Source organism: Protopterus annectens, chromosome 1.part1 (assembly GCF_019279795.1).
Source record: "Protopterus annectens isolate FY-2018-M chromosome 1.part1, PAN1.0, whole genome shotgun sequence".
NCBI classification, from domain to species: domain Eukaryota; kingdom Metazoa; phylum Chordata; order Ceratodontiformes; family Protopteridae; genus Protopterus; species Protopterus annectens.
The window spans coordinates 720,481,254-720,496,269 of NC_056726.1; the positions used below are offsets into that span (position 1 = coordinate 720,481,254).

A 15,016-nucleotide genomic window follows, 5' to 3' on the forward strand; every position below is an offset into this window, starting at 1 on the left:
CCAGTGCTGGCATGGATAGTCTGGGGCAATCAGAATTGTCCTTGGTCTGTCCTGTTTTACCTTGAGTAATACTCTTGAAAGGAGGGGCAGAAGGGGAAAGGCATAGATTGAGAGATTTACCCATTGAAAAGATAGGGCATTCACTTTCCAGGCCCTAATGTGAGGATTCCTGGTGCAGAAATTGCTGAGCTGGTGGTTGTAGGGGGAGGCAAAAAGATCCACCTCTGGGGTCCCCCATTTCTGGATCAGAAGTTTAAAGGTGCTGTGCTCCAATTGCCACTCGTGTGTCTAGGAGGTTGATGCTTAAGTCGTTTGCCAGTAAGTTTTGTTTGCCTGGCAGGAACTGAGCTTGCAGATGGATGAATGTCCAAGGCCGTGTTCCACAGGGACATGGCTAGCCTGCAGAGTAGGTAGGAGTGGGTTCCCCCCTGCTTGTTGATGTACCACATAACTGTGGTGTTGTCTGTTTTTATTAGCAGTTGTCCTGGAAAGACTAGGGATCTGAAAGCTGTCAGGGCATTCTGTACAGCTAGTATCTCTTTCTGGTTGATGTGTAGATGAATTTGACTTGGGCTCCAGTGGCCCTGAATACATGTTCCATCCATGTGTGCCCCCAGGCATAGTCTAATGTATCTGTGGTTAGGGTCTGAGTGGCTTGGGGTTGAGTAAATGGCAGTTCCTTGTTGTGGTTGCCTGCTTCTGCCCACCAGAGGAACTCTATCCCTAGACAGAATATGATAGAAATGACTGTTTCCAGGTCCTGAGAATGTTGGCACCAAAGACTTTTTAAGTTCCATTGGAGTTTCCGCATATGCAGTCTTGCATATGGAATCAGCAGTATACATGAAGCCATGAACCATAGGGCTTACAATATTTTTCTTGCAGATCGCTGGGTTCTGGTGGCCATTTGTTTGAAGTAGTCTGTCAGATAGACTTGTTTTTCTGAGGTGAGGAATGCCATCTGGGAAGTTGTGTTCAAGCTTGCTCCTAGGAATACAATATTTTGACTGGGTACCAGTTTTGATTTATTTTTGCTGATGGTGTACCCCAAGGAAGTGAGAAGGTTTTTCACAAATGCCAGGTGCTGTAGCAGCAATTTCAGACTGTCTGCCTGAATCAGGCCGTTGTCCAAGTACAGGTAAATTTGGATATTTCTCTGCCTGGAGTATGCAATGGCTGGAGCCAGGCATTTTGTGAATATTCTGTGTGCAGTAGCTAAGCCAAAGGGAAGTGCAGAGAACTGATAATGCACAGACCCTACCCTGAAACGTAGATACTTGCTGCAAGATTCCCTTATGGGGATATGCAGATAGGCTTCTTTTAAGTCTAGGGTGACTAACCAGGCATCCTTGGCTAGCATAGGAAGAAACTGTTGCAGGGTAAGCATTTTGAATTTTGGCACCACCAGGAAGGTGTTAAGAATGAAAAGATCCAGGATTGGGTGCCTAGAGCCCTCTTTCCTGGGTACCAGGAAGAGTCTGGAGTAGAATCTTTGACCCCTCTGTTCTACTGGAACCGGCTGAATAGCTCTGATATTGAGCAGGGAAAGTACTTGGTTTTGAGCCTCTGCCCACTGGTTTGGAGGAAGGTCTGGAAACCCACTTGGGGTTGGCAGTGAATGGAAATAAAATGTGTACCCCTGGGATAAAATGTTGCGGATCCACCAGTCCTGAGTGATGAACATCCAGTTTTTTGCATGAAGGGCAAGTTTTCCTCCTAAGGGCACAAGCAATGGCAGGGTTGGGGAGTGGAGTAAAGAAGTCATTGTGAGCTTTTTCTGTAAGGAGGTGGCTTACCACTCTCTGCTTTAGGAGTGGGGGCACTCCATTGCTTAGATCTCTGCATACCCTAAGACTGAAGTCTGGGTGGTCTGTTTCCCCTGGGTCTGGTTTGAGAAGGCCTGGAGGGGGCTGGAAAGGACCAGTGTTTGGAAGGGCAATGCCTACTGAATCTAGGGGGTTGCACTTGTAAGAATTCTTTAACAGTCTGCATAGACAGCCTTTTCTTCCATCTTTTTAAGAACCTCATCTGCTTTGGCACCAAACAAACAATCCTTATTCAAAGGAGTGTCTAGTAACTTTGATTTGACATGGTCTGGCAAGGTCTACTCCTTCAGCCAAGCGTGTCTTCTCAGTACAGAGCCAGTGTCAACTGCCCGGCAAGATGCTTCTAGGGCATCAAAGTCACACTGCAAAGTATGCTTGCTGACTTGGCTTGCAGAGTGCATAAGCTCCTGCAATTCTTTATTTTCTGCACAGTCTGAAAAAGTTGCCACTTTTTGTTTAATAAGTTCCATAATATGCTGCTGGTACTTCAGCATGTGAAACTGACAATTCAATGCCCTAATAGCAAGAGTTGCAGAGGTATATACTTTCTTATCCCATCTATCCAAAGATCTGGAATCCCTGTCCGAAGGGGTGGGATTCTTGGCTGTAGTAGCCTTGATACCTTTAGGTCCCTGGGAAATGATCTCTGGGTCAGCAGTGGGATTCTTGAAAAGAAATTTGTGAGTGTCAGGTACTCTGTTGTACCTGTCTGGTTTCATAGGGGCAGGAGGTAAAGTGTCAAGAGTAAGACTGGATTCCATAATATCCAGTACAGGGGGTATTGCTAAGGGCCTGTGTTGAGGTAGCTCTAGAAATTCTCTGAGTCTCTTTTTGGACTGAGGATACTCTTGGCATTCCCAGTGGAAATGATCTCATAAGGTATGCAAGGTTTCACCAAAAGAAAAATCCCCTGGAGGGAAGGCAGAGGGAATGGATTCCTCTGCAACTGAATCCTCATAAGCAGATAAGGGCATGTCTTCATAATCAGAAATTTCAGAGTCATTGGACTCCTGATCTGTAGAAGCTGAAGGGGACTGGACTGTGTCTATTAGCAGGGGAAGGCTGACTTTCCCTAATCAGCGTAATAAGGTCTTCAGCCATTCTAAGCATTTGTTTTTGTGGCACGGGAGAAGGTGCATGAGCTTTGGTTGTTGGTTTTCTAGGCATAGTGTGTACTCTGGGCCTAAGAAACTCAGTAGTTTTGGTTAAAAAAGAAGTTGTCAGTTTATTCAAACATCGTTTGAGTGAATAACTGCCTCAGAAGCTGGCGGCTGCTCAGCGGCTCTAGACCCATCCAAGGTAGAGACTTCTGCAGGTTCCATAGTCGATGAAGAGTCTCGCAGCATACTGGACTCTGAATGGGTCTCAGTAGAAGCTGCCTCACTGAGTATTGGCGGACTGGCGACTCGCTTAATGGAAGCGTCGTCGGCAGTTTTGGACCTATGTGGTCTGTCTCTGTCTTTATCTTTATGTTTTTTTTGAATATCGGTAGTTGGATGGCTTACCGAAGCCATTTCAGAATACGGAGATCGACAGCTAAAAGAATTTAGCGACAAAGAGAGCCCGACAATGAATAGTTCAGGCATTAAATAAGGCACAAAACCGACAGTGAGGGACATCGTGGTCTGGGCCTAAACAGGTGACACAGTAAGAATGAAAATCTCTATGAGGTATTTGCTTTCCACAGGCAAGACACTTGTTAACTTTTTCTGACATTGTTTAGAGCAAGAAAAAAGGGTCCCCAATGAGGTACCTAGCTTTAGAAGACTTCAGGATTATTAAATTCGTAAACATAATTCAAGTAGCGGCGAACCGGCACTTGCGAACTGCTTCTGCTTCAGCTCCTCGGCAAGAAAGACTGATGTAATGGCGTTAGCTGCCTGTTTTTATACCCCTGACGACCTGACATCAGTCCTGGAGCAATAGCATCTGACATAGAAATACTAAGTCTCTGGTATTCTGGCCGACTGAGGGCTACCTGCAGGCAGATAACCCAAATGTGATGACTGCAACAGTGAAACATGAAGAACATCTATAGGTTGTATAAAGTCTAGGAAATCAGATTAATCAGAATGGATGTCATCATTGTTTTTTAGTTACATTAGACCAAAACTTGAGTATGGAATAACAATATGGAAACCTTATAAGAAACAGTCACCTCCAAAGACACACCCCTCACATTAAGGCTGACGCACAGGCCCAAAACTCCTAAGTATACCTCAAAAACCAAAGCCAGCACCATGTACGCGTATTCAGACTTCTCTTTAATGTGGCAACACCATAAAATTCAGACTGGTTTTGGCAACCTTTCCTTCTTCGGTGATAAATACATAAGTATAAGTCATCAATACTTATACCATAATCAATCATCATTACATAATTAGGCATCAACATTTAAAGCAACAACAACTCCATTTGTCAAAACTGTGATCATACACATAGACTACATATGGTCATTACGCCCTGGAGAGAACAATCCCCCAAGTTTAATGATCCATTCCCTCTCCTTTTTATTTAATATTGTATGCCATCCCAATTTGTTTTTCCTGTCCCCCCAAACTTTATCAATGACCATAAAGTGGAACTTGGCATTATTGTGTTTAAGTGTATGTTTATACAGGGCATTTGAAATATGTTCCAAGAAGGCAAGGTTGCCAAAATCGGTCTGAATTTTATGGTGTTGCCACATTAAAGAGGAGTTTGAATACACTTACATGGTGCTGGCTTTGCTTTTTGAGGTAACCTTATAAGAAAACAAGCATGAATAAACTGGAAAAAAAAGTACAGTGGAAATATACCAAGGGCATCCATGGATGTGAGAATTTAATTTATTAAGAAAGACTAACATATCTGAACTTGTGCAGTGTCTCTTACAGTTATCTAAGAGGAGCTATTATTCGAGTATATAGGGTATTTAGAGGCAATGATCTCTGGGAATGTTTGGGGTTATCAAAAAGTACTAGAGAATCATCAGACAACCTATGTAGAAGATTCTATAGGAATGAGAAGTGTACTAATTGGTTCTCTGAGAGAGTGAAAGGGAAGGTGATACATGGAATAGACTACCAAATTATATTAAAGGGAGCACTGGTTTAGAATTTTTTAAGAACAGCCTGGACACTTCTTATGAGATTAATTGTTTGGTATATTCCCAGGCTAAAAGTGCATTAATGCCAATGCTTGAAATATTTGTTTGTATGTATGTATATATGTATGTATATATGTATGTATGACATCACTTGTGACATAGGCAAATCTGCATTCATATAAAAGTAATCAAACTATATTAACATAAATACTATACTTCACATATATTGTTATATATCATATAATTTAAGCAATATTACATACATTATTCAATTCCTGCCTTTTTTAAACAAGAAACATCTTTATTAAACCATCATTTAGTTCCCTTGTGAAAACACTTATTTTCAATCCTCCTCTATATTTCTTAGATCTCTTCTTCATATACTTGGTTTTCTTGTAAGAATAGCCACCAGTGAAATTCCTAGTTTTACATACTAAATTTTAGATCACTGTAACTCAGCATCATATTTGTTTAAGTCCCAAACATCCTTTACATATCATTCCCTTTCATCTGCCCAATTGGTCTAAAAAATGAACTTCCTCCTACTTTAATATTTGATGCCCTAAATGCACTTCCAGTAACATTCATGAATTTCAAACTTATGCATTCCATACATTTGTTTCTACTCACTTCTCCAATCCTCCCAGGTCCCATATTGTTGTATCTTTTGAATGTATACCATTATTCCATATCTCTTTTAATACAGCATTCACGACCGACACCAGCATTGTCCTAGAATGCAATCAGGCTCAGATATACTAACGTTTTACTACTGCTCCATGGTACTTCTAGAGATCTGGAATATCCCCACCCCCCACCCATACTTTGATGGTAGGCCTAACCTCTTTCTCTGGATCCCGTGATGAGTTCCATCCCATAAGTAGTTTGATGTTAAGGTGTGGTATTTGTTTAGATATCCTGATTTATAAAAAATGCGGATGATGTCTTGACAAAAAAGAAGCTTAGGAAGAATGTACATATTAGTAACATGCACTTTTGTAAAGAAAATAAATGTTCTTTCTCCACCCCTAAATCTTATCTCTAATTCTTTAGAAAGCAGCTTAGTGTTCATTTCCAAGACTTTATTGCATCAAATGTCGCTGTAACCCCTAGATACAAATCAGCTATTACGATCTTTTCCTTGAGTCTCACTGGGGATGACTTTGTTTTCATTTTAGCAATAACTGATAAAAGAAAAATGAAAGTTTTTGTTCATTTCTTTCCAATCCTGTTATAATTTCTAACTGTTTAAGAATGGCTAGAGCTAGTTTGGTATTATATTCTGGTTATAAAAGCCACAATACACAATTACCTGCAAACCAAGTTATCATAGGGTCCCCATACCTTATGTACATACAAACATTTGGGATTTGTTCATTCAAATAATGTATAACAAATTCTGTGACAACTGCAGATAACAAGGTTGAATAGAACATCATTGTCTCATGTTGCAAGTCAGAGCCATTGTTTGCTGTAATTATCTGTTCATAGTGAGCACAGCTTTAGGATTTATCCATGTATAGTAACTGACATTGTGAGATAAACTTCTTTGAAAAATTCATTACTTCCAAAAGACACCACATAAATGCCTATTGCATTGAATACATTAGTACAGCATCCACATTACGATTTCTTAAGGAACAAAATTTCTGCATACAAAAAACATACTTTTACTAACTGCAGTCTAATTGTCCTATATTTGACAAACTCTGCTGCTGCCAAGATACAATAAATGGTAAGAGCTTTATTATGCTGTTTGTTAAATTTTTTTGCATATACTTTTAAGTCTGACTGTGGCAGAGATATTGATTTCTAATTATTTGATAAAGTCTTTCCCCTTTTCAGCTTTGAGAATATCAAAACCTTTGCTATGTTGGTCTTTCCGACAAAGATTTCCTTTTTTCACTTTCTTGAACGTTTGGATAATTGGTCTGTTAGTTCCTGTTTATATTCCTTATAAAATTCTCCTGTATGTCCATCTAGCCCTGCCACTTTTCCATGTGGTCAGCCCTTCAATGACAGATGGCACATTACTCTGTGTTACTTCTCTCACTAATTCATCTGTTTCACTTGATGCAATGTTTGGTAGAATCAATGTTACTGTGAAAGTTGACCTGTCCTTTGTTTCTTCACAACAGACATAAATTGATCCCATATTCCACCACCAAATTCTTATTAATTTGACTTGATTATGTAAACAATCTGTTAATGCTAATGTTGCCATTTTCTCACTCTTTGTCTCAGCCTACATGCTATAAACATTTGTGAGTGAATACCCGTTGTCCAGTAAACACTTTTGCATCTCTCCCACTTCGCATCAATAATCTGATAAAAATTCTAAGAAGTTTTTTTAACTTCTTTGGATGTCTGTTTATTCCTGCCCTTCCTGTCTTTTATATCTAGTTTCTAAATACATTAACTGTCCTTTTTCCTCCCTTACGTTCTTCAGTCTCACATCTCTCTTTTTCTTTGTCAAGGTCTGAGCTAGCCCTCTAATGTTCATCTTCAAGAAACCCCAATTTAGCCACACTGAGTCATTCCCATATGGGAGGGTGTCCCAACAAGAGTTTATTCTACTTTTTATTATTTCTACAGACAGTTCAAATTTCATTAATAAAGGGGTCAAATAACCAATGTGCCTGTGTGGCCATTCTTAACAGTCAAATAACTGCTGCATGATGCGATCATACAATTGGGAGAATGTCCATGTGTTCTATATTTGCAAACAACATTTTGGAAAATAGCCATAGATCAATATGACTAGTAACCTTCCCCTTAGGGCCTAAATATGCATGGAGTTTTCCCACAGGATTCCTTATTCTCCATCATCCATGTGCTAGCTCAAAATCTGCTGTCATCTCTCTGAATATAGCTGAAGATTTTTTTATTTCTAACTGTCCCCTGTTAACCTATAAAGGGTGAGATCAACCACTGTGTTAAAATCCCTCCCAATAATTATTCCATCTGTTTTGGTTTTACTTTCTTCTTTTGCCTTATAAAAGTCAGCAAATGGGGCTATATCATCTTCATTTGGACCACAAAAGTTCCCTCTCATCTGTTTTTGACACACTTTTTTAATCAATAGTACTGCCCACTTACCCAATTTGTGCATCACTTCATTTAATTTAGACCAATTCATGAAGTCATGTATGAGGGTTACCACTCTTCACTTTAGTAGATCCACAACTACTTACATATGTCCAGCATTTACAGAGCTTCCATAATCTTGCTTGATATTTAAGTTTCAGTTTTGTTTCCTGTTGACATACTTGTTTTGTCTTACTGTTATGTATGCAATTAAACATTTTCTTTCTTTTGTATAGTGTCACAATGTCCTGTATATTAAAAATCCAGTTATTGCCTCATGCAGGATTATACTTCAGCCATCATTCTTTTGTTCCTCTATGTTGGGTGGGGATTCCTTAACTCTTCCTGCTAAATAAACCCAGGACAACCTTTGTACTGTACTTGTAGGTCACTGCAGAGCAGCTTCCCTCTGGACCAGCCCTCGACTTATAGTGTGAGTTTTACCTAGGTCCTACACTTCTACTTTAACAAGTCAATGTGAGTTGTGACCGAAAACACCTTTTAGTCTCACCAGCCCATATCATTTAAAAAAATCATGTAAGTCAAGATAAACACATAGGTTCATAGGGGGTTACTAGGCTATTGGCCCTGGGGCCTTTATAAGCCTAGCCATGTTATACCCTTGTTCCCTTTTTGACCAAGTTGCATGCTCTATATTTGCAGCTTGAGTCTATGATCAGCATTGAATGCCCTCATCCAAGATGGACATAGGTGACACCCCCAGGGCAAATTTAAGGTCTCCCGTCCAGTTGTCTAAATTATGCTTAAATAGGGTCATTGAGGAGTTCTGCTTTATGTGAATTGGGAGTTCGTTCAAGAGGAGTGGCAATCTCAGGAAGACATATCTGTCTCTCCAGCATGTCCTGTTAATGTTGACTTGCAGATGTGCATCAGTTCCATTAGGGCAGGGTCCAAGACTGCTCTGTAGGCCAGGCACAATTTGCCTTTCAGCAGCCTGTAAGATACAGAATACAGTGACAGGGCCATCAGTCTGTCCATGTAGGTCATGTGTTGAAGGCCATGAATTTTCTTGGTGAGAAATCTCTGAGGTCTCCCCAGCTGCTGCAGGTGTCTGGTGAGGTACATACAGAAGGGAGAGTTGAACTATTAGTGGTCTGATGAGGGATGAATACAGGGAAGATACAACATCCTTAGCTCTGGATGTGGTGTTCGTACTTATTAGATGTGCAACATAGAAGGCCTTTCATACCACTGTGGACACATGGTGATCAAAGTTAAGGTGGTTATCAACCTGTGTACCCAAATCTCTCACCAAAGGATTTGAGCTAAGGGGGAGTCCTGTTAATATTGTAATTTGTAGGGACTTCCCCTTTGTCAAAAGGGATGCTAATGCACTTTTTTTTTTGCAATTAGTTTAAGTCCATGGCTTTGGCACCAATCATTTGTCTGTGTAAGCCCTTTTTGTAGTATATCAACATTGTTGGGGGACTCAGTGATTGAACACACTTTGCAGTCAGTGGTGAACATGCTAAGCCATAGGCCATCTATTTTCACCTGGGCTTCTGAGAAATAGATTCCAAACAGTAGGGGCCCAGCACAGATCCTTGTGGAACACCACTGGTAATTGGTCTGCTGGTAGAGGTGGAATCCCCAACTTTGACTTTATGCATTCTGTTGCTGAGCCAGTTGGCCACCCATCTAGTGATATATGGGTTAATCACCAGCTAGCTGAGTTTCTCAATGATACCTGAGTGGGGAATTGTGTCAAAAGCCTTGTCAAGATAGGCTGTATGCACTGTTTTGCCTTGATCCATGGTTTTGGTGACATTCTCAAAGAAGTTTACCTGGTTTAGTAAGCATGCTCTACCCTTAACAAAGCCAAATTGGGTCAGGTCAAGAGTTTGAAGGTCACCTATGTCCTTGTTGATAAGGTCCATGATGATTCTCTCCATGGCCTTGCAGATAAGGTTAGTTAGGCTTATGGGTCTATAGTTCCCAGGTTGGTTGATGGACCCCCCCCCCCCTTTGTGCAAGGGATTATAGTTGCTGCTTTCTAATCTGTTGGGACATAGCCAGTACCTAGACTGTGGATAAAAAGAGCGCCGAGTGGTTCCATTAGGTCCTGTTTTAGACCATTTAGTAGTCACCTAGAATGTTATCCGGTCCCATAGAGGCTGTGTTTCTGTCCATGGAGAGTGTGGCTATGACCTGCTCTTTGGAGACACTAGGTAGAGGACTGGTGGCAAGTATACTTTGGAGTATATCTGGTGGTGACAGGGGGGTGAAGCTTGCACCAATTCTGTCTGCTAAAGGTTGGCAATGTCCTCAGGGTCAGTATGAGTGGTACCATCCACTACTAGTTTGGCACAAAGCTGGGCCTTCTTTTTTAGATTTCTGATGTAGCTAAAGAATACCAATTAATAATGGCTAATCATATTATAGAATTTCAAATTATATAGTTTTCATTACAATGTGAAAAGCACATAAGAACTCTTTCACATATACTTTCAATAGTTTTGCTTGTGGGTAGTACACATACAGTAACATATCTTTTGATTATTTACAGGTAGATACTTCCCAAGAACTTATCACAAATAAAATCATCAGCCATGGCATTCACCCTCTTACCATATTCATCCACTATGATTGCTCACGTTGTGGATTTGATCATTTACATATTTGTGTTCTGCACTCCCCACGTTCCATAGTTCAATAAAGTTCATCTGAATTGGGTTCTACTCTGGGTTCCACTTTCACGCTTGCATGCCTTTGTAATCCAGAACACTAGCCATGCATATGTCAAGTGTTCAGTAGCAGAATCAAGACTCTTTCTCCCACAGATGAACTAACACTGACAGTGGTGGATTCACTCCATAAGGTTTCTATGGATTTGATTTCTGCAACCTCTACCAATGGCCCCTGGAAGTCTGTGTCCACCCACTCATCCCCCTCATCCAAACTAGGCAACAAAGAAAGATCCACTTATCGATTGGACAGTTGTATACCACCAGTTTGCATATTTCTCTTGACAAATGCTATTATTTTTATCAGCCAGGGCATCACAATCCACACTTTGTCATACCTTCCCTTTTTGATGTACCCCACGTTTCAGGCAGAATGGGGCTTTTGGCCTCTGTTTTTGAGTACTGCTCTGAACAATCCATCGTATATTCTGTGCCCCCCACCATTTCTAAAAACAACTTTTTCTTCAGGTCATGCTTAGCACGTCTATATCTTTCAACCTCATCTATAGATTTGAACATATGAATGTGGTTTCCTTTGGCTATATATAAGCATGCTGGGAATCTTAACTGAACAGTAAATCCTCTCTCCTAAGCTGGGGGGCTAGGGACATCCCTCTCCACAAATAGGGCTGCCCTGTAGTCTTGTACTAAATGCATCACCGCTTTTCCCATTTTCACATCATTCCCAACATTCTTGATTTTGCCATAGCAAGTTCTTTGTCTGCATAATTAAGATATTTGAAAATAAACTGCATGAAATACTTGGCATTAGACATTCTGGAAGTCATTCTGTAGTTGTGTTCTCTATCATAAGTAATGACTTAAGACCCAGAATATTTTTTGTGCTGCTGCCACTATAAAGATCATGGTATTATTTCCTTCCAAGTGCTCAGGGAAGGCCAGCTTTCTTACATTCTTGTGCCCTGCTCTATTTTCTGTATCATCTACTCTATTACTCAATTCACTTGCAGTTTTTACACTTGATTGGATTCTACTTTACATTTCAGCATGACACTTTGTTGTCTGCAATCTCCTATTGTTGTATTGTAACAAGGAACTACAAGTGATTAAGTCAAGTCTCATGATTTGATGTGTTGTTCCTGAAATATGTTAGTCCATGGCAGAGCTCTGAAATAATCTGTTTTCTATATTTATGAATTTATGCTCTTTGCGATTTTTTTCATACACCACCTCCATTTTATTGAACATCACAGAGAAGTCATTCAAGCAGGAATAAAATAAATTAGTTTAAGTACAGGGAGCTCACAAAATACCTCCTGCCATGTGCATGTGACCATGCACATTCCACAAACATGAATTATGGACAGCACTCTGGACTTCTGGCTGAGATTTACACAAATCAAAGTGCACCTGTACTGTTGTGACAGCTATAGCCCAACATCCCAGAAGTGGTGATGTACAACAACATAACCATTAGCTGGACAGATACTTTAAAAAATATTAGAATTTATATTATACAATAAAGATTCATTAACATTCGAAAACATGCAAACTGAATGGACAGACCAGTCAGCATGCTCACTGTAAACTAAGTATTACATATCAAAAATGACCAGCACTCATCATAAGCTTTTAAAATAAGTATTAAAACTCTTTCCATCTTTCAGTCAGTAATTTGTTTCTGTTGAATGACCAGGGGAGGCATGGACTGTAGCAATGAACACATTTGTTTTACTTTATTTGTAAATGCATATGCAATACTTGGAAAGTATTGTGCTAAAGAAATATACCAGCGCACCGTCTTCTAAGTTCTTTTAAACATAATACATTTGTTTTTATCTGCCTTATCCTGTCATCTGATATTCCCATACAATGGTCTTTCATTTTTGCATTTGCATTTGCATTCTTGCTGCAGGTACCATAACAGCAGGACATTTAGTTTGTTTCAGGGATTAAAATGTTTGGAGGTATGACACAGTTCTTTTCTGAAAATGATTAGATACATGGATTACTTTTGACAGTAATTACATTTTTCTACTGCTAAAAAGGAGTTGAGACAGTTAGAATTTTTTACTTTCTAAATAGGTATTATACCATATGATGTATTGTCACATAATACATGATACATATAGAATGCTGTAATATACCATGCAGTACACAGTGCTGTAAAGCAGCATAGTGTGTACAGTGCAGTAATACGGCATGTAATGACAGTCCTTTGGATTGTCTTACAGTGTACAGCACTGTGCCACACCTGCAATGTAGATACTACATAGTACTGTATAATGTATAGTACTATAACACATCATAGAATGCACAGTCACTGTGTACAGTGCCATAAGCTATGGCCTAATCAGGCAAACTAAGCAGGACTGTTTTCCTATGAGGAAACCTTTGAAACTTGCTACATTCTTGAACACTAGAAACAACCTTCTAGAAAAACAAACAGAAGATATATATATATATATATATATATATATATATATATATATATATACAAAGAATAAACTTTGTATCCTTTTTGGGAAATAGACAAGACAAACGTTAATCTATTAAGCCTGCAAACAACATTAGAGACACGCTTTGGAGATCTGTGTATAATATTTTGAGCCATGAAAGATGCAATGCTCTTTTTCCTCCTGTTCATTCAAACAACAAATGGTACCTCAAATACTCTGTTAAAGACATAACATCAGGACACTTACTATTCTCCGGTCCCTTATGATGCCAGTAGTTATGAGAACATGTTCAATATTACCTTTGCCTTATTCTATACAACACATGAAACTGATAGAGCTACAGTCTCAACCCTCCCTCCTTCCATCATTTATGAAGCACAGTCACTTACAGTAGCTACACTAAAATCCATAAAATCAGCTCCTTACCCACTACCCAAAATAAAATTGTGATAGGGTCACCCACCCGTTTCCAAAACATATTCATGCACTCTTTCTGAAATTTTAGTATTATCACAAGGAATATTTGCATTTTTGTCACCTGCAGTGGTGGCATAGAAGGATAAAGTCCTGATTATGACCCAGGCAATCCAAGTTTCATTAGTGGCTTTGGTACTTGGCAGTGCCAGCTGGGGGATAGGCTTACCCCTCCTGGGAGGAGGAGGGCAATACACATATCTGGGGCATATTATCATGGTTCAGTTTCCCTGGTGGAGACTGGGGACACAACAGCTATGTGCTGCCTGAGGATGGGCATCCAGTTTATGTCAGCCCCTCACAGTAATGAGGGGTGGTCCTCTGCTGATGCCCACTGTAAAGCCCACTCTCAGAGCATTATTAGACATGTGCAGAGGTGGAGAAATAGTGTAACAGCAGTATGATACTGCCCTGTGGTCTTTGATCTACTCACCAACCTTGGACATGGGTCTAGTTTAGCCTAGAACAGGCTAAAGTGAGTCCAGTAGACTTGGTAGCCCTGGTGTACAAGGACAGGAACTGAGAGAGAGGAGGTGGTCAGATGTGAAGAGCCAAAAAGACACATGAAAAAGTTAATACTGTCAAGTTTTATAATCATATGACCTGAGTATACCTAAGACTTACACTTCTACATTTTCTGCATGATAATTTCAATAGTACTTATTGGATAGGTTCCTCTTCACTCTCCAGTGTTCTGTTATACTGAAACATGCAGTGAAGTACAATATTCCAGCTGTTCAAATACAAATATTTCCTCTCCGAGCTACTTAAATGATTTAAAAAACATACAATAATTAATGTCAAAATACAAACTTAAGTGTACTAGCCTGCACACATACCTCTGTTATTGATTTTGATATTCATAGGAAACTGAGTAGCCATTGCCAACAAGTTTTGCTGTAGTGTGTGCTGCATCAGGCGGTGTTGCTCTTCTGCCATTAATGCCATCTTCTTCTCAGGAGGCTCGCCACATTCCATTTTTTCCCGCAGCTGCTCTAGTGCTGCTGCCTGTGCTACCGCTGCCTGTGCTGCTGCAGCCTGGGCTGCCGCTGCTGCCTGCACTGCAGTTATATGATGACCGCCTACAGACATGGGAACTGCTATTCGGTTAGAAATGTTTGATGGCAAGCTACCATCTTCTGAAATAAAAAAAAAAACACACACACATATATATATTTACATGGAACTTCAGAATTGATATGCTATTTTTATTAGCCAGGTTAAACAATATAACCACTGTTATAACTGAGCAATTGCTAATATGAAATAAGTATTTGATTAGGTACTGAGTCACAACAGCAGTGATGACATCACTGTATTGAGACCAGACACATCATTACATCATTGCATGAACATCAACAGTTTGTCAGTCCTCAGTTTTCTCACTTGACTATTATGTTGAGTTCCAGATCCAAC

The 15,016-nt window shown here is 39.9% G+C and overlaps 1 protein-coding gene across 1 annotated transcript in view; it reads right to left on the minus strand.

The window, feature by feature from the left end:
* Window positions 1-15,016, minus strand: part of ARID3C (AT-rich interaction domain 3C) — a 308,368-nt gene that overhangs the window by 129,888 nt on the left and 163,464 nt on the right. The window contains exon 4 of the mRNA XM_044087210.1: window positions 14,440-14,739. Within this exon, the coding sequence (XP_043943145.1) occupies window positions 14,440-14,739 (300 nt within the window). The remainder of the gene's footprint in view (window positions 1-14,439; window positions 14,740-15,016) is intronic.